This window comes from Pan paniscus, chromosome 9, assembly GCF_029289425.2.
Source record: "Pan paniscus chromosome 9, NHGRI_mPanPan1-v2.0_pri, whole genome shotgun sequence".
Classification (NCBI taxonomy): Eukaryota; Metazoa; Chordata; class Mammalia; order Primates; family Hominidae; genus Pan; species Pan paniscus.
Genome location: NC_073258.2, coordinates 19614398 through 19637986, shown reverse-complemented (window position 1 = coordinate 19637986; position 23589 = coordinate 19614398). Strand labels below are relative to the sequence as shown.

Genomic DNA, 23589 nt, shown 5'->3' with positions numbered 1-23589 from the left:
TGAGTTGGATATAGCTTATCGTGTTACAGAAGTTATCTATTAATTAGTATTTTATTACTTTAAATTATGAATTGGTGTTCAATTTTGTCAAATGGATTTTCTGCATACATGGAGAAAGCCATATGACTTATAACTTTTCTTTTTTTTTTTTTTTTGAGATGGAGTCTCGCTCTGTCGCCCAGGCTGGAGTGAGGTGACGTGATCTCAGTTCACTGCAACCTCTGCCTCCTGGGCTCAAGCGATTCTCCTGCCTCAGCCTTCTAACTAGCTGGGATTACAGGCATGTGCCACCACACCCAGCTGATTTTTGTATATTTAGTAGAGATGAGGTTTCACCATGTTGGCCAGGCTGGTCTCAATCTCCTGACCTCAGGTGACCCACTCGCCTCGGCCTCCCAAAGTGCTGGGATTACAGGCGTGAGCCATCATGCCCAGCAAGATAACTTTAAGATATCCTTGCATTTCAGAAATTCTATTACATAGCTATTTAATCTTCTCATAGCCTAAAATTAAAAGAATAAGGATTCTAATATTTATTCCAATTTATCATTTGTCCTTTGACTTTATGACTTTTTTTTTGATACATCAAAATTTTAAAGATTTTTTTCTCCTTAGGACTATTTATATGATGATTTATAATATTAGATTTCCTAATATTAAGTCCATCTTATATTCCTGAAATAAATCCAACTGTCATGAGATAGTATTCTTTGGAGACATAATAATTTTGATTTTGGCATCAATATATGGCAAGAATGTGGAAGCTTTCCTTCTTTTTCTATGCTCTGGAATAGATTAAATAGAATTGACAATCTGCTCTTTAATGGTTTGATAAAATCACTCAAATCATTAAAGAGTAGACAGATAGTATCCCTTTATGAAACTTATTCTTATGCATATGTAATCCTAGCAACTCAGGATTACTTGAGGCCAGAAGTTTGAGACCAGCCTGGGCAACACAGCAAGACCATATCTCTAAAAAACGTAATTAAAAAAACAACTAGGCCGGGTGCGGTGGCTCACGCCTGTAATCCCAGCACTTTGGGAGGCCGAGGCAGGTGGATCACGAGGTCAGGAGACCGAGACCATCCTGGCTAACATGGTGAAACCCCATCTCTACTAAAAATACAAAAAATTAGCCGGGCATGGCGGCGTGTGCCTGTAGTCCCAGCTACTGGGAGGCTGAGGCAGGAGAATGGTGTGAACCCGGGAGGCGGAGCTTGCAGTGAGCCAAGATCACGCCACTGCACTCCAGCCTGGGCGACAGAGCGAGACTCCATCTCAAAAAAAAAAAAAAAATTAGCAGGGCATGGTGGTGCACGCCTGCACTCCTAGCTACTTGGGAGGCTGAGGTGGGAGGACTACCTGAGCCCTAGGAGTTCAAGGCTGCAGTGAGCTATGACCATGCCACTGCACTCCAGCCTGGGTGACAGAGGAAGATCTCGTCTCCTAAAAGATTTTCTTTAAAAAAAAGAAAGAAAAGAAATGGTCTGGATCTTGTGTTTTTTTCTGGGGCTAGATCTCTGAAAAATTTTCTATTCCATGTATGAAAATTCTTCTGATTAGATATTCTTTCTCTGCTTCCTTTTGGTTTCCTTTAATATTATTTTTCCTTCTTTAAACCAGTTGTTTAATTGATTACTTTTCATTCTTCCTTTTCATTGCTATAATTATGGCTGATTATACTGATTTTTGAATGATATAAAATGTATTATCTATTTGAAACATTAAATTCTAAAAATTAAGAGAAGCCAAATCAATACTAACATAAAATTTTGACTAGAAGAACATAGATGGCACGTACTAATATAAACTGACCTCAACAACCAAATATTAAAATTTTCTAGCCAGGCCCGCCGGCTCATGCCCGTAATCCCAGCTCTTTGGTCAAGATAGGAAGATTGCTTGAGCCCAGGAGTTCAAGACCAGCTTGGGCAACACAGCAAAACCCTGTCTAACTATCAAAAAAAATTAGCCAGACATGGTGGCACACACCTGTGGTCTCAGCTACTCAGGAGGTTGAGATGGGAGGATCACTTGAGCCCAGGTGGTCAAGGCTGTAGTGAACTGTGATTGTGCCACTGCACTCCAGCCTGAACCACAGGGTAAAACACTGTTTCAAAAGGAAAAAAGAAAAAAAAAATCCTACCTTTTGTTTAGCACTTACCTTGAAGGGAATCCAACTTAGCTTTAATTAACATTCTTAACCTTCCTACTTCTTGCCTTTTCAGTTCATCAAGTTTTGTCCTCACATGGTGACTTACTAAATCCAGTTCTTTGCTTAGCCTCCCACTCTGTTAACAAAATTAGTAAGTTAGTTTTATCTATTACATTCCATTTTTAGACAAATGCAACAGCTTAAAAACAGGGTTACAATACATTAGTGATAAATGCTTTTGACTAATTTAGATAAATTTAATATTATAAAAAGAATTTCTTTCAAAAGATATTAGCTTTAGGGCCGGGCGTGGTGGCTCACGCCTGTAATCCCAGCACTTTGGGAGGCTGAGGTGGGTAATCACCTGAGGTCAGGAGCTCGAGATCAGCCTGGCCAACCTGGCGAAATACTGTCTCTACTAAAAATACAAAAATTAGTTGGGCATGGTGATACACGCCTGTCAATCCTAGCTACCTGGGAGGCTGGGGCAGAAGAATCACTTGAACCCAGGAGGCAGAGGTTGCAGTGAGCCAAGATTGCACCACTGCACTCCAGCCTGGACGACAAGAGCGAGACTCTGTCTCAAAAAAAAAAAAAGGCCAGGCGCGGTGGCTCACGCCTGTAATCCCAGCACTTTGGGAGACCAAGACGGGCGGATCACTTGAGGTCAGGAGTTCGAGACCAGCCCGGCCAACATGGTGAAACCCCATCTTTACTGAAAATACAAAAATTAGCCAGGTGTGGTGGCCCATGCCTGTAATCTCAGCTACTCGGGAGGCTGAGGCAGGAGAATTGCTTGAACCCAGGAGGCGGAGGTTGCAGTGCGCCAAGATCATGCCATTGCACTCCAGCCTGGGCAACAAGAGTGAAACTCTGTCTCAAAAAAAAAAAAAGATTAGCTTTAACTCTAAAATCAAGATGTCTGAAAAACCATGTAATTTAGAAAAGCATCATTAAAGCACAAAGCAGAAACTCAAAAGGTTAAATTGTAAAATGGTGTAGCCACTTCAGAAAACAGTTTGGCAGTTCCTCAAAAAGTTAAACATAGGGTTACCATGACCCAACAATTCCATTCCTAGATATATAACTAAAAGAACAGAAAACATGTTAACACAATAACTTAAACATAATATTCATAGCTGCATATTCATACTAGCCAAAAAACCAGAAACCTAAACGTCCATCAACTAATGAATGGATAAACAAAATATAGTATACCAATACAATGGTATATTGTTTGGCCATGAAAAAGTATAAAATGCTGACACATGCTGCAACATGAATGAACCTGTAAAACATTATGCTAAATGAGAGAAACCAGACACAACAAACCACTTATTGTATGAGTCCACATATATGCAATGTCCAGAACAGGCAAATCCACAGAGATGAAAAGTAGATTTGCTGTGGTTGGGGAAAGGGGCGCAATTAGGAGTTACAGCTTAATGGGCACACAGTTTCTTTTGGGGAACAATGAAAATATTCTAAAATTAGATAGTGGTGATGATTTCACGACTCTGTGGGTATATTTTTAAAAAACTACTGAAATGGCAGGGTGCAGTGGCTCCCACCTGTTATCCCAGAACTTTGGGAGGCTGAGGTGGATAGATCGTTTGAGCGCTGGAGTTTTGAGACCAGCCTGGCCAACATGGCGAAAACCCATCTCTACTAAAAATACAAAAATTAGCCAGGTGTGGTGGCACATGCCTGCAGTCCCAGCTACTCAGGAGGCTGAGACAGGAGAATCGTGTCAGCCGGGAAGGTGGAGGTTGTAGTAAGCTGAGATCATGCCACTGCACTGCAGCCTGGGTGACAGAGCAAGACTCCATCTCAAAAAAAAACAAAACAAAAACAGACAAAAAGACACTGAATTTTATCCTTTAAAAAGATAGATTTTATGGTGTATGAATTATACGTCAACAAAGTATTTATTTATTTTTTTATTTTATTTTATTTTATGACACAGGGTCCAGTCTGTCACCCAGGCTGGAGTGCAGTAGCATGATCATGGCTCACTGCAGCCTCAATCTCCCAGGCTCAAGCAGTCCTCCCACCTCAACCTCCCGAGTAGCTAGGACTACAGATGCATGCCACCATGCCTGATTAATTTTTGTATTTTTTGTAGAGACAGGGTTTTGCCATGTTGCCCAGGCTGGTCTTGAACTTCTGAGCTCAAGCAATCCACCCATCTCAGCCTCCCAAAGTGCTGGGATTACAGGTGTGAGCCACCGCACCTGGCTTGTTATTTTTTTAAAAAGTTAAGTTGGTCAGCACCATTAGGGCAAAAAAGAACATTTAAATTAAGTTAAAAGTCAGTGGGCCTCTATAAGCATTAGTCATTCCATATATAAAAGCTTTTCAAAATTTATCTTTTTTAGGTCTCCTTTGATTACTTTCTTCATAGATGAGTAATTAGTAGGAAAACTAGGAGAATATACTGTTACAGAATCAAAAAGAGCAGTATATTTCAAGGAGAGAATAGTCATTATTATTAGATAAAACAATGGTTGTCAAAATGTAGTCCCCAGCTGGAAGCATCAGCATCACCAGGGAACTTCAGAAATGCGGGCTCTAGAGTTACTGATTTGGACACCCTGAAGGTAGGAACCAGAAATATGTTTTAACAAACCCTGAAATCTAAAAACTATTGAGAGAAATAAAGGAGCCCAGTAGAATGAGGAATCAAAGATGTTAGGATGTTCACTAGATTTGGCAATTAAGAAGTCATGGATGCCCTCCATGAAGGTATATTCAATGGAACAGTGAGGGCAGTACCATAACCTTTCCAGTTAGGGAACGTTTGGGAAGTGAAGAAATGTAATATGATTCTCCTTTCAAAATGCTTAGCTGAAAAGGAAAGAGACGCCGGGCATGGTGGCTCACGCCTATAATCCCAGCACTTTGGGAGGCCAAGGCAGGGGGATTATTTGAGGTCAGGAGTTTGAGACCAGCCTGGACAACATGGCAAAACCCCATCTCTACTAAAAATACAAAAATTAGCCAGACAAGGTGGCCCACACCTGTAATCCCAGCTACTTGGGAGGCTGAGGTGGGAGGATCACTTGAGCCTGGGAGGCAGAGGTAGCAGTGAGCCAAGATTGCATCACTGTACTCCAGCCTGGGTGACAGAGTGAGACCTTGTCCCAAAACAAAAAAAAAAAGGAAAGAGAAAATTCTAACTTTTTTTTTTGTCAGTTTTTTATGAAACAGAAGTCTTTGCTTGGCTATTTGTGATGATTCTATTGGTTTGCGTTTTATTGTCTAGTTTTACTCATTTTTTTTTCTTTTTTAAGAGATGAGGTCTCGCTCTGTGTCATGCGGGCTAGAGTACAGTCATATAATCATGGCTCACTGCAACCTCAAACTCCTGGGCTCGAGTGATCCTCCCACCTCAGCTTTCTGAGCAGCTGGGACTACAGGCACACACCACCACATCCAGCTAATTTTTTCTATTTTTGGTAGAGACAGGGGTTTCACTATGTTGCCTAGGCTGTTCTTGAATTCCTGGGATCAAGTGATCCTCCCGCCTTGGCTTCTCAAACTGCTGGGATTACAAGTGTGAGCCACTGTGCCTGGCCTCAGATGATTTTTTTTTTAATTTGAAGGATAATTTTTAATTTAATTTTTAATTAAATTAATTTTAAATTTAAATTTTTTGTAGTGACAGGGTCTCGCTATGTTGCTCAGGCTGGTCTCAAACTACTGGCTAGAAGCCATCCTCTTGCTTTAGTCTCCCAAAGTTACACGTGTGAACTACTGCCCCGGCCCCCTTTTTTTTTTTTTTTTTTTTTGAGACAAAGTCTCACTCTGTTGCCCAGGCTGAAGTGCGGTGGAACAATCTCGGCTCACTGCAACCTCTGCCGCCCAGGTTCAAGCAATTCTCCTGCCTCAGCCTCCCGAGTGGCTGGGATTACAGGTGCCTGCCACCACACCCGGCTAATTTTTGTATTTTTAGTAGAGACAGGGTTTCACCATCTTGGCCAGGCTAGTCTTGAACTCCTGACCTCATGATCCACCTGCCTCAGCCTCCCAAAGTGTTGAGATTACAGGCGTGAGCCACCACACCCGGCCCCTCATTTCTTTTTTATTGTGTAACTGTTTAACTTCATTTTGGTTCCCCCTAACCCTTCATAGAAACAGAAATTGAATGTGAAAGGAAGATAGTTATAAAAGTATTCCCTGCACCAATCCAGGAAGCTTATTTTCTTCTTTTGCCTGAATATCTCTATGTAGTATCTCCCATGATCCACATTTTCTATGTTACCCCAAATAACGTTCTTACTCCTGATACAAGACATTAAGAGTTCTACATCAGATATATTCACCATAGGAAACTCGTTCCACAGATCGAATTAATCCTTCAGAAGAAGAGTAGGATTATCCTCAAAGACAATTCCGGGGAATTATTAGCATAACACTATTACCTTTTCCCCAGAAAAGTTCACAACTTCCAAGAGGAGAGCTGCGAACTAAATGCCACACCTGAGCGCTGACAGACACCACAACCTAACGGGAGTCAGTCTTTCAAAGAAGTTCACACCAAGAACAGAAACTAAAATAAAAGGTTTGTTTGACCCAGAATGAGTCTTTCAAACACAGTTCTCTTATTCTGATTCTAGAAAAAAAGCAACGTAATTTTTTAAGAAAGTAAAACTTAAATAAATAAAGGTAACATAAGCAAACAAAATTATCTTAGGAGACATTATTGGAATTTTAAAATTAACTGGATTTTTTTTTACTCACTGAGTCTAAGATAAACCCAGCTAAACTGATTCATTTCCTTTTAAGGAAAGACTTTACAAGAATCTCTCATGTCAGATCTTTACAACCCCCTTTCTTATTATGAGTACTGAAGAGCTGACTATGGCTGGAATTATGTCAAATAGGGTTCTCAGGACAGAGTCAAATGGTTAAACCTCTCTGATTGATATAATACATAGCCCATTATCTCTTCTGTTAATCTGGACCTGATTAAAACACCAGAACCTCACCTATTCCAAACTTTTGAATAACTTCCTACTGTCCTCAGATAATGACCCAAACCCCTTAACATGATATACAGGCCCTCTGTCATCGAGATTGTGATTCTTTCCAAACCTCATCTTTTGGCCACTCAGGCCTCCATTTCCCATTCTGGGGTCTAGCCACAGTTACTGCTTCCAGTTTCCCATATACCTCTTGCCTCTGTACCATTGCACCTTTGTCTAGGATGCCTCCCAGTACCTCTCCTTTTCTCACTACATCTTTAAGCTCTGGCATAATCTCTATTAGGAAGAATAACTTCCCACCTCGCCCCACTGCTTCCTATTAGATTATGTGTCTGCCTTCTGTATTTCTAGATTAAATACTCATCATATAATCCATCCTATAATCTATTTCTGGATATGATTTTCCCTTAAGGGTTCCTTAAGGGCTGGGAATAAATCTCATCTTTGTATTTCTGGTACTTAGCTCAGTGCCTGGCACATGCAAATGTTTGTTAAATATTTAAGCCAAGCGTGGTGGCATGCACCTGTAGTCCCAACTACTGGAGAGACTGAGGTGGGAGGATCACTAGAGCCCAGGAGCTCAAGGCCAACCTGGGTTATATGGTGAGACCTCATCTCTAAAAAAATTTTAAATTAAGATACATATATGTATATATTATTGAATTGCATTTACCTTTATTTCCTCTATGTCTGCTTTCTGGAGCTTTTCTCTGAAGTGTTTATCTGTTTCCAGCACATCAATCACTTGCTTGAGATATTCATCATAATAAAGTCCAGTATCCTTCAAATTAAGAAACCAACAGTAATGCTTCTGCAGGTTTTTCCTTGTTTGAATCTAAAGAGGTCAATCCTGAGAAACAATTTCTAGCAAAATGGCATTAAGACATATTTACTTTGATAGTTTCAACAAAGTGAAAAGCTATATTTCTGAAATAAATAGTTTTATATCAGAACCAATATCATCTTTTATTGTTACTTAAAGGTAGATTTTTCTTTTTTATGACACTCTCTAGTCCAGTAGATTTTCTATATAGTTCAGACAATGAAGATTTTACCATTTTGGTTTCTCCCCATTGTTATCTGCCTCTGCTTTGAATATAATACAGTGTTTTCTTGGCTAGTCAGGTCTGTGTTGGAAATGTATTACGATTAATTCTTCTATCTAATATACTAACTATATTAAATAAATATTGTGTAATGGTAAACAGCATATGCTTGGCCAATACTCTTTTCACTGCTATTTCAGAAATAGTTCCCAAGTGTACAATTTTATAAGTAATAAATATTAGCAATATTTTTGTTATAATTCCTCTCATTTCATTTAGTTATAGTTTCACCTCATTCTACCTCATTTAGTTACAATTATAATTCATTTCATTTAGTTATAATTCCTCCCATTTCACTTCATTTCACTTACTGGTGGTTCTATCTTCGCACTTTCCACAGGGTGAATATTTTGTACTTTTGTCTTGTCTATGTCAATAGGCACAGCTTCAAGAGCAGTAAGTAAACATGTAATCAAGAGAAAGCAATACTGTAGCAGGATGGTCCTCCACCTCATCTGAAATAAAGGAGTAATTATGGTAAAGTCATGAATAGATGTTTTAACTCTAATACATGCATTCCGAATGTCACATTAATCATATATTTAATCTCAAGAGGTTTAATAAAACAAAAAAAAATTATAGGAAAGGATAGATTAAAACTTGTCAAAAATAATGCTTAAAATAGATCACTAAAGAAAATCAAGGGAGAAATGTTTTTGTAGCCAAAATTAAAAGACAGAATACAATATTTTAAACTGTTTTTGTTTGTTTGTTTGAGACAGAGTTTCACTCTTGTTGCCCAGGCTGGAGTGCAATGGTACGATCACTGCTCACCCCAACCTCTGCCTCCTGGGTTCAAGCAATTCTCCTGCCTCAGCCTCCCAAGCAGCTCGGATTATAGGCATGTGCCATCATGCCTGGCTAATTTTGTATTTTTAGTAGAGACGGGGGTTTCTCTCTTTTGGTCAGGCTGGTCTCAAACTCCCAACCTCAGGTGATCCGCCCGCCTTGGCCTCCCAAAGTGCAAAGATTACAGGCGTGAGCCACTGTGCCCGGCCTATATTGTTTTTATAGTATAAGAAAACATTTGGCTAATTACAAAAGCTTCAATCTAGCCATGGCTTTTTTTTTTTTTTTTTTTTTTTTTTAAGGCAACACGTTTTACCCACAGAACACCATTTGGAAAAGAACACATAACCCCATTTTCACCACAACCCTAGGTGGTACATACACAGGAGAGTGACACATTTTACAAATGAAGAAATTAATAATTAAACCAATTCCCTTACAGAGCATTGTCTTGCCATTAACAAACCACTAAAACTTACATTTTACTATCTTTATACCAATTTTTTAGCATCTTTATTGAGATATACTTCACGTCATAAAATTCACCCATTTAAGTACAGCATATGTCTAATCTATAAAGATGCTACCCAAAGTTTAGTTCTCAATCTTACAAAATCTTACAAGATCATCTGAAAGCAGATCAGAAATGCAAATTCTCAGGCTGTACCCAAAACCTCTGGGGTGGGGGCCAGGAACCTGTTTTAACAAACAGGGAGTTCCAGGGGGTTCCTATGTATACTAAAACCTGAGATCCACTCATCTCTAGGATACTAGAATCTGTAATAGGGTAGTATACTTCACAGAATGTCTTCTCACTATGAATCACCTCCTCTTCCCCACAATTACTTTTAATAACAAAAAATGTTTATTATTCATTCATGCTTCTTGTCAACACATACGTAGGTGTGCATTTTGGGTTTTTTGAGATATAACTCATAAGGCATAAAATGTTTTAAATTATACTATTCAGTGTTTTCTAGAATATTCACAAGGCTGTGCAACCATCTCTACTATCTAATTTTAAAACATTTTCATCATCTCAAAAAGAAACCCCATACCCATTAGCAGTCACTCACTGTTACCCTTTTTTCCCATCCCCTGGCAACCACTAATCTACTTTCTATCTGTATAGATTTGCCTATTCTGGGCATTTCATATAAATGGAATTATACAATATGTAGCCTTTTGTGTCTGCCTTTTATCACTTAGCAGTATGTTTCCAGGTCCAACAACATTGTAACAAGTATCAGGACTTTATTTCTTTTTTATAGCTGAATAGATAGTCCATTGTATACATATGCCATATTTGTTTATCCATTCATGAACTGATGGACATTTGGATTGTTTCTTTCAGGCAGTTTTGAATAATACTTCAGTAAACATTTGTGTTTAAGTTACTTTGTTAACAGGTTTTCAATTCTTTTGGTTATATAACTAGGAGTAGAATTGCTGAGTCAGTTTGGTAACTCTAAGTTTAACTTTTTGAGGAACTGCCAAACTGTTTTCTAAAGCAGCTATATCATTTTACATTCTCACCACCTATAAATGAGGGTTCTAATTTTTCCATATTCTTCCACGTGTTTTTGTCACTTCTGCTGCTCTCTTCCTCTCCTGCCAAGACTACCATAAATAAGAAGGAAAGTCAAGAGAATGTGTTTGTATACATGAGTGTGTGTGTGTATGTCCTAACAACACCTGAAAACATCTCTTTTTTTTTTTTTTTTTGAGACAGAGTCTTGCTCTATTGCCCAGGCTGGAGTGCAATGGCCCGATCTCAGCTCACTGCAACCTCTGCCTCCCGGGTTCAAGCGATTCTCCTGCCTCAGCCTCCCGAGTAGCTGGGACTACAGGTACCCACCACCACGCCCAGCTAATTTTTGTATTTTTGGTAGAGCTGGGGTTTCACCATGTTGGCCAGGCTGGTCTCGAACTCCTGACCTCAGATGATCCACCCAGCTCAGCCTCCCAAAGTGCTGAAATTACAGGCATGAGCCACTGCACCTAGCCGCTGACAACATCTTGAAGTGACAAAGTCACAAAAAGTTTCTGAGAAACTGCTTTAAAACACTAACTGAATTTATGGTTCCTAAAGATTTAATTGATCCCCATGCTTATTATAAATAACAACAGAAACCATCTATTGAATGTTTACTATGTACCAAGCAGTATGCTAAACTTTAAAAATATATTAACGCATCAACTCTTACAATGACTCTGTGAAGTCAATATTATTATCCCCATTTCAAAGTACAAGAAACTGAGACGTATCACTTCTAGTTCACACAGCAGTCAGTCATACAGCTAGAGTGTAGACCTGGGAGTGACTGACTCCAAAGCCTTTGTTGGCTTTTCAGGAGTGGTTCTCAAAGTATGGTCCCTGGGCCAGCAGCATTGGCATCACCTGGGAATTTGTTAGAAATGCAAATTCTCAAGGCCTACTCCATATTTTCTAAATCAGAGACTCTGGGTGTAGGGAGCCTCACAATCTGTTTTAACAAGCCCTATAGGTGATTCTGATACATGCCAACATTTGAAAACCACTGCCCTAGAACATACTGCCTCCCTTTGCTCTATTATTTACCAACCTCACCTACAACGAGACACAAAGAGAATGCTCATCTCAAAGGTAAACTTGGATCTTTAAAAAATAGAAAGTGGGAAAAAAGGAGAAATAGAAAGTGGGTTTTACACCAAGCAATAAGGCAGAACTAAATTTAGATCTATATTCTAGTTACAGCTGCACCACTTACTTGCTATATGATCACAGGTTAGCCAATTAACTTTTCCCACTTCAGTTCCCTCATTTATAAAAATAAAAAAAATTTTAAATAAGAGAATTTAACTTGAACTTAGTATTACTTAAGTACTTAAATTCTATTATCTATTTATTCTTTTGAGTACAGATCTTTCCTGTTACGTAATCAGAAATACTAAACAGAAATAAAATTTTTAAAAAAAGCTGCTTGTACTCACACCATTCATTTAAAATGATTAAGTTATATGACTTGTAAATGCCTTTAAACTAAATATTGCTTACTCAGCAAGCTTAAAATTATATTGGTAAAGCAAATAGCAGGCCTGGTTGCTGAGATACAAAGATTAACAACAAGGAAAATGAACTAGCAAAGAAAGTTCATATCTAGACACAATAAAAATGATGTAAAGCCAGGAAAGTTTCACACTTTGGAAACAAAATATGGAACATTATCCTCTCTGATCAAACTGAGAATTTGCTTCTGTGGAAGCAGAAACAAAGCTCCTCCTTGATTTCAGGTTTAGAGATTGTCAGACTTACATTTCATTCAAGCTGGATTTATTTTTAACTTTTGCAAGAAAGAGGACAATGAATTGTGACTGCCATTTCAAAGCCAAAAACTTTCACTTTTTGATAATTTTAAAGGACAAAAGACTGATTTTTTTTTTTTTTTTTTTTTTTTTTGATGCAGAGTCTTACTCTGCCACCCAGGTTGGAGTGCAGTGGCATGATCTCGGCTCACTGCAACCTCTGCCTCCCGGGTTCAAGTGATTCCCCTGCCTCAGCCTCGAGAGTAGCTGGGATTACAGGTGTAGGCCACCACGCCCAGCTAGTTTTATATTTTTAGTAGAGACAGGATTTTACCATGTTGGCCAGGCTGGTCTTGAACTCCTGACCTCAGGTGATCTGCCCGCCTCAGCCTCCCAAAGTGCTGGGATTACAGGCCTGAGCCACCGTGCCCGGCCAAGACTGATATTTTTAAGGAGAAATCTATTTAAAAATAAAATACAACAGAACTGATTAATAGTAAATACAGCCAGAAGCAAGAGGACACATATTATACGATTCAATTTATATAAATGTGGAAAATAGGCAAATCCACAGAGAAAGAAAGCAGATTACAGGTTGTTGAGGGCTGCTGGTGGAGGGAGGGGAAAATGAGAAATAAGTGCTAAATGGGTACAGGGTTCCTTTTGGGGGTGATGAAAATATTCTAAAATTAGATCGTTGAGATGGTTGCATAACCTTATGAATATACTAAAAGCCAGTGAATTGTATACTATAAAAGAGAGAATTGTATGATATGTAAATCATATTTCAATTTTTTTAAAAGGAGTAAAAATAGAGCAAAAAAATCCAAGTTTATAAAATGTGAAAAATTTAAAAAATACAATTCATGAACCACTATTCACCTTCTACACTAGTCATGCTTATAATTTTTCAAAATTATCCCATTTTCTATGTTCTCAATGATTTTTGTTTGCTTGTTCTACAATCACTAGAAAAGCACATGAAAATCTTATATCATGATTTTGTCTCTTTTTCCTTATAATTCTGTTAATTTTTATTCAAATATTAGGTATATATATATATAAACTTAAGATTTTCTAGCTTTACAGTAAATTTAATCTTTTATCTCATGACTGACCTTTATATCCCAACCATATTAGTATTTTTTTTTATTGTTTTTTGAGACAGGGTCTCAACATGTTGCCCAGGCCAGTCTCAAACTCTTGGGCTCAAGCAATCCTCTTGCCTCAGCCTCCCAAAGTGCTGGGATTAGAGGCATAAGCTACTATACCCAGCCTCAATTAATGGAATATGAAAATTGTAATTAGCCACATAGCAACAGCAACATAGTCTTTGTTATGTGTACATGCATGAACTTTATTATAGTTATTATTATTGTCATAACTTCAGATTGAGTTTTTGCATTGTTGGTGCTTGTCATTGTAAATATCTTCATAAAGATTAAGCTGTGATTTGGCATTAAAATGAAAAGTTATTTTGTAAGCACAGAAACAAAGCAGCTGATGTTAGTGAAGCAAATACTTGATATTAGGGGAATAACAGCAATTTTACTCTTTCTTATAAAGGAACAACTAGTGCTTTACCTGACTTTAGACAGGAAGATACCTGCAAGTAGACAAAGCCATGTTACGTTTTGTTAGTAAAACACAACAGGATTACCTATCAGCAGCCAAACAATGCAAATGAAGATAGCAGAAACCAACTATGCCTCCAATAAATAAAAAAACTCAAGGAACATGAGGCTGAATCGATGGACTCATGCAAATGTCAATTTGTCAGGAACTTCCTGAAAATACTGAACAGAAGCTGCACAACTTCCAGCAAAGTATAGTTTAAGGAAAAAATAAAGCTGAGTTTAGTCAACAGGAAATTCTGACAAAATCCTGATGTTCTTTTACATGCCTCAAAATCTACATTAATGCTAAAGGCGGTAAACAGATTGATACGAGAATGGTCAGAAAATAGCAAATCACTGTAACATTGCTGTAAATGCCTACAGCCAAAAGTTGTTGCCATATTAAACATTAAATTATAAAATGATTTCCCCCAAGATGTTATATTAAGCATTTTTAAGAAGTATGGTGTTGATGGATGGTGGCTGAGCTAAAGGAAGAGTAGCTAAATCTGATTTGAATGTTGAAGAGCACTACATAACCTGACAAGTGTGTTTATTAGTTTAGTTCTTGATACATTCTGAGAGCGTGTATCTGAATAAAGAATAGGTTGCCTGAAAAGTAATACAAGTTGGTGGGATTCATGAAGGCCATCCGCCCAGGTCTTCATCAATGAATCATTTAAGGAGAGTTTGAGGAAAGAATATGAATCTGAAAACTTCCTGTCATCATCTTCTGATAAGATGAAGAAAGCACCAGCACCAAGCTTGTAAAGCTTGTAAAATTAATATAGGGGGCTTGGAAGAAAATCTCTAGCAAAAGGGTATGAAGAGGCTGGGCGTGGTGGCTCACGCCTGTAATGCCAGCACTTTGGGAGGCCAAGGCAGGCAGATTGGTTGAGGTTAGGAGTTCAAGACCAGCCTGGCCAACATGATGAAACCCTGTCTCTACTAAAAATACAAAAAATTAGCCGGGCATGGTGGCGCACGCCTGTAGTCCTAGCTACTCAGGAGGCTGAGGCAGGAGAATCTCCTGAACCTGGGAGGCAAAGGTTGCAGTGAGCGAGACTGCACCAGTGTATTCCAACCTGGGCAACAGAGCAAAACTCCATCTCAAAAAAAAAATATATATATATATATGTGTGTGTGTGTGTGTGTGTGTGTGTGTATATATATGTTATTAAATAGACTTTAAGGGCCAGGCACGGTGGCTCATGCCTGTAATCCCAACACTTTGGGAGGCTGAGGTGGGTGGATCACCATAGGTCAGGGGTTTGCAACCAGCCTGGCCAACATGGCGAAACCCCATCTCTACTAAAAATATGAAAATTAGCCTGGAGACGTGGCGCATGCCTGTAGTCCCAGCTACCCGGGAGGCTGAGGCAGGAGAATGGCTTGAACCTAGGAGGCAGAGGTTGCAGTTGCAGTGAGCCAAGATTGTGCCACTGCACTCCAGTCTGGGCAACAGAGTGAGACTGTCTCAAAAAAAAAAAAAGAAGAAGAAGAAAAAGATAAAATAAAATAAATAGGCTTTAAGATTCCATTGGGCTGGGTGCAGTGGCTTGCACCTGTAATCCCAGCTATTCAGGAAGCTGAGGTGAGAAGACTGCTTGAACCCAGGAGTTCTAGGCTGCAGGGAGCTATGATTGTGCCACCTTACTCCAGCCTGGGTGACAGAGACCTTAGGGTGGGATAAAAGATTCCATCGATATTAAAACACACCATTGTATACCATATAGAAAAAAATGCTGCCAATTAAATTACACTACCGTGCTTTTTCACTTACAATTCTATTTTATGTTTGCTGAAAGTATTTTTAGGCATATCATAGATTTTTCTCACATCATTTTTATGCACACATAAAGAAATTAAATGAAATAAATTGATAAAGGTATTCTAAGGACTTCTTCACCTTTGTAGTCCAAGTATTTTTAAACACTTTCTTGAATTGTTACCTTTTGCGTTTTCCCATACAACACTGTTCTCTCTACCGGGGAGAGGAATGGTGATTTCTTCAAGACATTTTTGTTTTTTGTTTTTTGAGACAGAGTCTCACTCTATTGCCCGTGCTGGAGTGCAGTGCCGCGATCTCGGATCACTGCAACCTCCACCTCCTGGGTTCAAGCGATTCCTGCCTCAGCCTCCCAAGTAGCTGGGATTACAGGTGTGTACCACCACACCCGGCTAATTTTTGTATTTTCAATAGAGATTGGGTTTCACCATGTTGGCCAGGGTGGTCTCAAACTCCTGACCTCAAGTGATCCATGCAACTTGGCCTCCCAAAGTGCTGGGATTACAGGAGTGAGCCACCACATCTAGCCCTTAAAGTTGATTTAATAATGTATCTTTTTTTTTTTTTTTGAGATGGAGTTTTGCTCTGTTGCTCAGGCTAGAATGCAGTGGTGCAATCTTGGCTCACTGCAACCTTCACTTCCCAGGTTCAAGTGATTCTCCTGCCTCAGCCTCCTGAGTAGCTAGGACTACAAGTGTGCGCCACCATGCCCTGCTAATTTTTTGTATTTTTAGTAGAGACAGGGTTTCGTCATGTTGGCCAGGCTGGTCTCAAATTCCTAACCTCAACCAATCTGCCCACCTCAGCCCCCCAAAGTGCCGAGATTACAGGTGTGAGCCACCACGCCCGGCCTTAATATCATATCTTGATTTTTAAATCTACCACCTTCTGTAGGGCTTTTTTGTTTTTTGAGACAGGTTCTCATTCTGCCACCCAGGCTGAAGTGCAGTGGTGAGCTCACAGCTCACTGCAAATTTGATTTCCTGGGCTCAAGAGATCCTCTTGCCTCAGCTTCTCAAGTAGCTGGGACCACAAGCAAGCCACCATGCGTGGTGATTTTTTTTTTTTTTTTTTTTTTGGTAGAGTTGTGGTTTCATTATGTTGCTCAGGCTGGTAGGGCTTTCTATTTATCCTACCTCTTTAACATTTATTTCCTCTCCTTTCTTGCCTTTTAAATTTATTTTTGATTGATGGAGAATGTTTTCTACTAGTTTCTAATCTGTTAGTGCTTATTCTAGACATAACTAGGACAATTAATTTAAACACTGACTCTAATTCTTAATAAGGCCTCCATAAACATCAACTGTATTTTTTAAAAAAATGGTAAGTATTCCAGCACATTAGGCAGAAAAATAATGACACAAAAGTCTCTTTAAATGCCAAGATGTCAAATGTGTCTGCATTAAAGGAATAACAGCAAATTTACTAGGTTTACAGATTTTCATGAATGAGAAAATATACAAATATCCATATAGAAGAAAGAGAGATGAGTGATAAGGACAGGCAATAGGAAGAAGGGGAACTAACCTACTTTTCTTCCACTATCAGGTCAGTAAGAATGGCCTTCTCCTTTCCTTTATCACCCTCTTCCTTCATAAGAGAGATACGGACCTAAAGAGGAGACACTGGGCTGAACCAGGCTGAAACAGTAGACTCATCCAAACCAGGACAGGCTGATAATTTACTCTCTAAAGTAGGATGGTGTGAAATTCTAAATTATGTAGTCATCTCAAGACAGAATGGGAGGCACTGACCCCAAAGGCATCAGAGCCTCTGGTAAAATTACAAAGTAAGCAGAGTTCTTAAGCTTCTCTTAGTATTCAGTAGATATAATTTCCTTAAATTTTAAAGTCCTAAAAGAAAGCTAATCTCTCTTCCCCTGTCTCAACCAAGTCAAAATTTCTATTCTGCTGGGCACGGAGGTTCCTGCCTATAATCCCAGCACTTTGTGAGGACAAGGAGGGTGGATTCCTTGAGCCCAGGAGTTCAAGACCAGCCTGAGCAATATGGTGAAACCTCTGTCTCTACAAAAAATACAAAAATTAGTTGGGCATGGTGGCACATGCCTGTAGTCCCAGCTACTTGGTGGGGGATGAGGTGGGAGGATCACCTGAGCCCAGCAGGTTGAGGCTGCAGTGAGCCATGGTCACGCCACAGCACTCTAGCCAGGGTGACAGAGTGAGAACATGTCTCAAAAAATAAAATTTCCATTCATACACAGAGGCAGATTTCTTAGCTACTGATTTATACCCGTAGTTATACAGATTAAGTTTGCTTGTTGTGTGTGTGTGTGTGTGTGTGTACGCACACGTGCGCGCATGTATGTGTGATGGTTTCCTGTTTTGATTGTTGGGCAAGATATCCTGGAAATGGTTAAAAAAAATTACCATAGATAACCGGGGTGAAAAGTACAGAAAACTGAAAATTTTCTCTTTCCTTGGAAGTAGTCTCTGTTCCTCCTTTATATATCTTTTTTTTTTTTTTTTTTTTTTTTTTTTTGAGACAGAGTCTCACTCTGTCACCCAGGCTGGAGTGCAGTGGCGCGATCTTGGCTCACTGCAAACTCCGCCTCCCGGGTTCACACCATTCTCCTGCCTCAGCCTCCTGAGTAGCTGGGACTACAGGCGCCTGCCACCACGCCCAGCTAATTTTTTTTTTTTTTTTTTTTTGAGACAGTGTCTCGCTCTGTTGCGCAGGCTGGAGTGCAGTAGTGCAATCTCAGCTCACTGCAACCTCCGCCTCCTGGGTTTAAGCAATTCTCCTGCCTCAGCCTCCTAAGTAGCTGGGACTACAGGCGCATGCCACCATGCCTGGCTAATTTTTTGTGTTTTTTTTAGTAAAGATGGGGTTTCACCATGTTGTCCAGGCTGGTCTTGATCTCTTGACCTCGTGATCCGCCCGCCTCGGCCTCCCAAAGTGCTGGGATTATAGGCGTGAGCCACCTCACCCAGCCACGCCCGGCTAATTTTTTTGTATGTTTTTAGTAGAGACGGGGTTTCACCATGTTAGCCAGGATGGTCTTGATCTCCTGACCTTGTGATCCGCCCGCCTTGGCCTCCCAAAGTGCTGGGATTATAGGCATGAGCCACCGCGCCCAGCCTCTTTTATGTATCTTTTTCCATCTTCCTCAACCCTCTTCTTTTGCCCCTCTTCCTTTTCAATTAATGGCTGAATTGAAGCATGTTTCCTTTAACCTATTATAAGTATGTATGTATGTATGTATGTATTGAGACTTTGTTTCTAAAAACAAAACTAAACTAATATTTATGTATTAAGTAATGACTATGGTACCAGATACTATGCTAGAAGACAAAGGTAAGCGAGATCGACATAGTCCTTACCCTCACAGGGCTTCAATCTAGTGAGGAAGGTAAGCTATTAAATACAATTGCAATTTTTAAAATGCTGCTTACAAAACAATGCATAGCATGATACTTTTCTGTTAATTAAAAAAAATTAAAAGTCATGAAAATGGTATTCACCAAACAGACATTCTCAGTCAGGTGATTTATAACGTTAAATGTCTCTTAAAAACAAAACTGAGTTGTTTTTATGGTCACAAGTCTCCTGATTATTTTGTTTGAGGTCAACAAGTCTAGATCAGAAAAAAGGAAACTGCAGTACTAGCAGCAAAAGAACTACTGTACTTTGTGCCTATCTAATACAACCAAAAAATGTAAAAACTTTCAAAAATACAAATATACTGTGTAGAAATAAAATCTTAACTTACTGTCTCCCTTCTGAAAACTCTAAAAGATTGACTGAATCTTTAGAATCTTTCTCACTCCAATTTCCATTCCCTGAATTTCTTTTTCTCAAAGCTATTTATTTCAGTTTACTTTTGAAATAGAAATAATGACAATTGAACCATTTTGCATGACAAGTATAGGGTATATTTATATAATATTCACAAAGAAAAGTCTGGAAGGGGCTGGGCACGGTGGCTCACTCCTGTAATCCCAGCACTGTAGGGGGCTGAGGCAGGCAGATCACCTGAGGTCAGGAGTTCAAGACCACCCTGGCCAACATGGTGAGACCCAATCTCTACTAAAAATACAAAAATTAGTTGGGTGTGGTGGTGGATGCCTGTAGTCCCAGCTACTGAGGAGGCTGAGGCAGGAGAATTGCTTGAACATAGGAGGCGGAGGTTGCACTAAGCCATTGCACTCCAGCGTGGGTGAAAGAGTGAGACTCCGTCTCAACAAAAAAAAATAAAAGAAAAGTCTGGAAGGAAATAAAATATTGGTGTGGCTAAATAAGTTAAGCAAGAACTAGCAGTAAGAGAAAATTTCAAGACAACTAACAGTCAAGTGGTTAAGAAAAGAAGAAAGGAAAGAAAAAGAACAAACTACTTTTAGCTAGCAAGGAAGGCAAGTGTTCCTCTTGTGACCATAGTGAAATGTATCTTGAGATGAATTATATTTACTTTCAATATAAATTTACTTCCTGATGATTAGTTATGTGATACCCTTGGGATAACTTTTCTCTGTCATTTTAGTGCCTTGCTTACAGCAAGTAGCTCAATAAATGTTAGCTCTTTTTAACACAACCATAAAATGTACAACAAACATCTATTGAGCATTTATGGGTAATTTTAAAAAATAACCAGAACAAATCCACAAATAAGACAGAAAAGCTTCTATAATGAATTAAGGGCTAAAAGTAAAAACAGAAACACAATTTATTACATGAAGATTATTTCCTTCTGTAGTTGATAGTCAGACTTATATCTCTGCCATGGCAAATTATAGAAGCTTCTATGAGTGGTTATCATAGCTTACAGATTTCAGAGCTGAAAGATAGAAAGATTCATATCATGGCAGACACTTCTATTTGCTTGCCAATATCCAAATCTTTCCTTCCTTCTCAGTAACAAAAGCCCAATTTTATAGAGGGCAGCCATGCATTCAGCTACATTTCCCTGCTTTCTTATAGCCTCAGCCTTGGTTCAGGAATTCTCCTTAAAGGAAGAGGATGCATTTTTCTTCGCCTATGCTTTGCTGCTTGGAACATGACAGTGATGGTTAGAGCTCTGGCAGCTATCTTGGACTTACAAGAACCAGTACTACAAGAATGTCTTAGGGATCACTGATAAAAGAACTGAAAGAAGCTTAAGTCTCTGATGACTTTATAAAGCCACTATACCCATCCTAGAGTGCTATTTCAATTATTATTTTATATAAAAAATAAATATTGCATGTTTAAGCCATCTGTGAGTTCGTTTTTGGTTTTTCCTTTTTTGTATTTTGGTGGTGGTGGTAGTGATAGTCATGTTTCTTTGCAACCAAATGCAATTATTGAGTACTTACGTTCAGGCAGGTAAATAATTTTTATCTCCTTTTTACAGATGAGACAACTGAGATCCAGAGAGGTAAGATGACTTGCACAATACCAAAATAGTGAAGAGATGGGTCTTGGCTCCTAGCTCAATGTTTTTTCACTAAAAACTGACACGTAACACGTTCTAAATGTAAAAAAAAATAAAAATAAATAAATAAAAGACACAAAATCACAAAATTTAGACTTTTTACAGTGGTAATGGTACATGATAGTGTATGCATTTGTCACATAATGTGAAAAGTGCCAAATTTTTATGATGTGGAAGGAGACTAAATTATATCATATTCCATTAAGGAGGGGAGAAAGATACATGAAATAAACAGAATCAAAAACCGGAATAAACAAAGATGTTGGCCGGGCACAGTGGCTCCTGCTTGTAATCCCAGCACTTTGGGAGGCCGAGGTGGAGAGATCACCTGAGGTCAGGAGTTCAAGATCAGCCTGCCCAATGTGGTGAAACCCCATCTCTACTAAACAAATACAAAAATTAGCCGGGCATAGTGGCAGGTGCCTGTAGTTCCAGCTATTCAAGAGGCTTAGGCACAAGAATCGCTTAAACCTGGGAAGCGGAGGTTGCAGTGAACTGAAATGATGCCACTGCACTCCAGCCTGGGTGACAGAGCGAGACTCTGTCTTGGGGAAAAAAAAATATATAGATAGATAGATAGATAGATAGATAGATAGATAGATAGATAGATAGATAGATATAGATATAGATATAGATATATAGATATAGATATAGATTTATTATGCCCAAATTTTCCTGTATTCCTCCACTCTTGAATAACTAGGAGGAATTCAGATTAAAAGCTTATTTTTTTCAGCAATGAGACTTCAAGATATAGGGCAACTTTTCCTGTTAAATCCTTAACTGGAATTTTTCTTTACTCTTACCACCAATTTAAAAAAATTAACTTTGTTCCTAGTTTGTCACAGAGATCAGTAATAAGATGAAATATTTCAAATTCTTTTTTGAAACCCCACCAAATAACATGTAAAACACAAATCAGCTCATGTGCAAACTCATTAGTAAACATAAGCAGTTATTTCTAAGTAGTCTGTTAAAAAAAAAAAAAAGCAAATAAAATACTTTCAAATTTTAAGGAGACATGTATTTCTTGTTTTATATATGGTATATTTAACATAAAATAATCTATGCAGGAGAGTAATCACATGCATGTTGTATTTTGGAAAGTTATATGACTTTTATTGACACAACATGGTAAAAAATAAACACACAAACAGGAGATTAAATCCTAACTTCCCCCATTTACCTGCAAGCTACTTGCCTCTGAGTCTTGATTTTCCTACCTAGAAAACTGAGCTCATACCTCTTCACAGGTTTGTTGATGCGAGGAAAATAAGAATGAATACAAAGTAACCAGCACAGTGCATGACAATGGTAATTGCTCAATAAATATTAATGCCCTTCTTGTCTTGAAAAGGAAACATAAAGAAATATGAAAATCTGTTCTGTAAACACCCAAAGTGGTAGAACTTAAAAAGCAAGACCAGGTTGGGCATGGTGGCTCACACCTATAATCCCAGCATTTTGAAAGGCTGAGGCGGGTGGATCACTTGAGCCCAGGAGTTCAAAACAAGCCTGGGCAACATGGTGAAACCCCGCCTCTACAAAAAAAAATCAGAAAATTAGCTGGGTGTAGTGGTGTGCACCTGTAGTCCCAGCTACTCAGGAAGCTGAGATGGGAGGATTGCTTGAGCCCACGAGGTCGAGCCATGCATACCACTGTACTCCAGCCTGGATGACAGAGAAAGACCCTGTCTAAAAATAAATAAATAAATAAATAAATAAAAATTAACGACACAAAAAGCAAGCAAGACCAGTTTGACATACAACTTTAAAAGTCGTTTTTGTTTTCGTTTTTGTTTTTTGAGACAGGGTCTGACTCTACCACCCAGGCTGGAGTACATTGGCGCTATTTCAGCTCATCAAAACCTCCACCTCCCAGGCTCAAGCCATCCTTCCGCCTCAGCCTCCAGAGTAGCTGGGACTACAGGCACGCACCACCATGCCCAGCTAGTTTTTAATATTTTTCTTAGAGATGGGATTTCACCATGTTGCCCAGGCTGGTCTCAAACCTGTGAGCTCAAGTGATCTGCTCACCTTAGCCTCCCAAAGTCCAAGGATTACAGGCCTGAGCCATCATGCCCGGTCTTACAGTCATTTTTGAAAGGCCACATTAGAGCTCTTCTCTGAACATTGCCAGAACCAAAGTCCTGATGCAATCATAGACCAATGAAAGCAATGCATCCAACGTAATCTCTTCCTTCCAACCTTAAATCAGAACTGTAGCAAGAGACTCAGGTTTCCTTCTCTAAGACACTGCCTTGAGCTAGGAAACGTGGATTGCTTCTTCTTACTATCAATGTCACAAATCTAATGATGAAACAGGGTAGGGTGAAGAAAAATAAACGGCTTTTGAGTTTCTCCATGGCACCAGTTTCAAAGGCCACAGATAACCTGGTGCTCACCTCCATTTTCCCTTTGAAAATGAAA

The 23589-nt window shown here is 39.1% G+C and overlaps 1 protein-coding gene across 35 annotated transcripts in view; it reads right to left on the bottom strand.

Annotated features, from left to right (window-relative positions):
• Positions 1–23589, bottom strand: part of NUCB2 (nucleobindin 2) — a 70480-nt gene that overhangs the window by 27486 nt on the left and 19405 nt on the right. For 12 of the 35 annotated variants that reach the window (XM_055094195.2, XM_055094194.2, XM_063608108.1 and 9 more), the window contains 4 exons: positions 21041–21195; positions 8564–8707; positions 7820–7927; positions 2168–2294 (listed from right to left, as the gene is read on the bottom strand). In XM_055094195.2, the coding sequence (XP_054950170.1) occupies positions 2168–2294; positions 7820–7927; positions 8564–8707 (379 nt within the window). In that variant the 5' untranslated portion in view covers positions 21041–21195. Of the gene's footprint in view, positions 1–2167; positions 2295–7819; positions 7928–8563; positions 8708–17258; positions 17343–21040; positions 21196–23589 lie in introns of all 35 variants that reach the window. The other 23 variants (XM_055094204.2, XM_055094203.2, XM_055094199.2 and 20 more) reach the window with 3 other exon arrangements.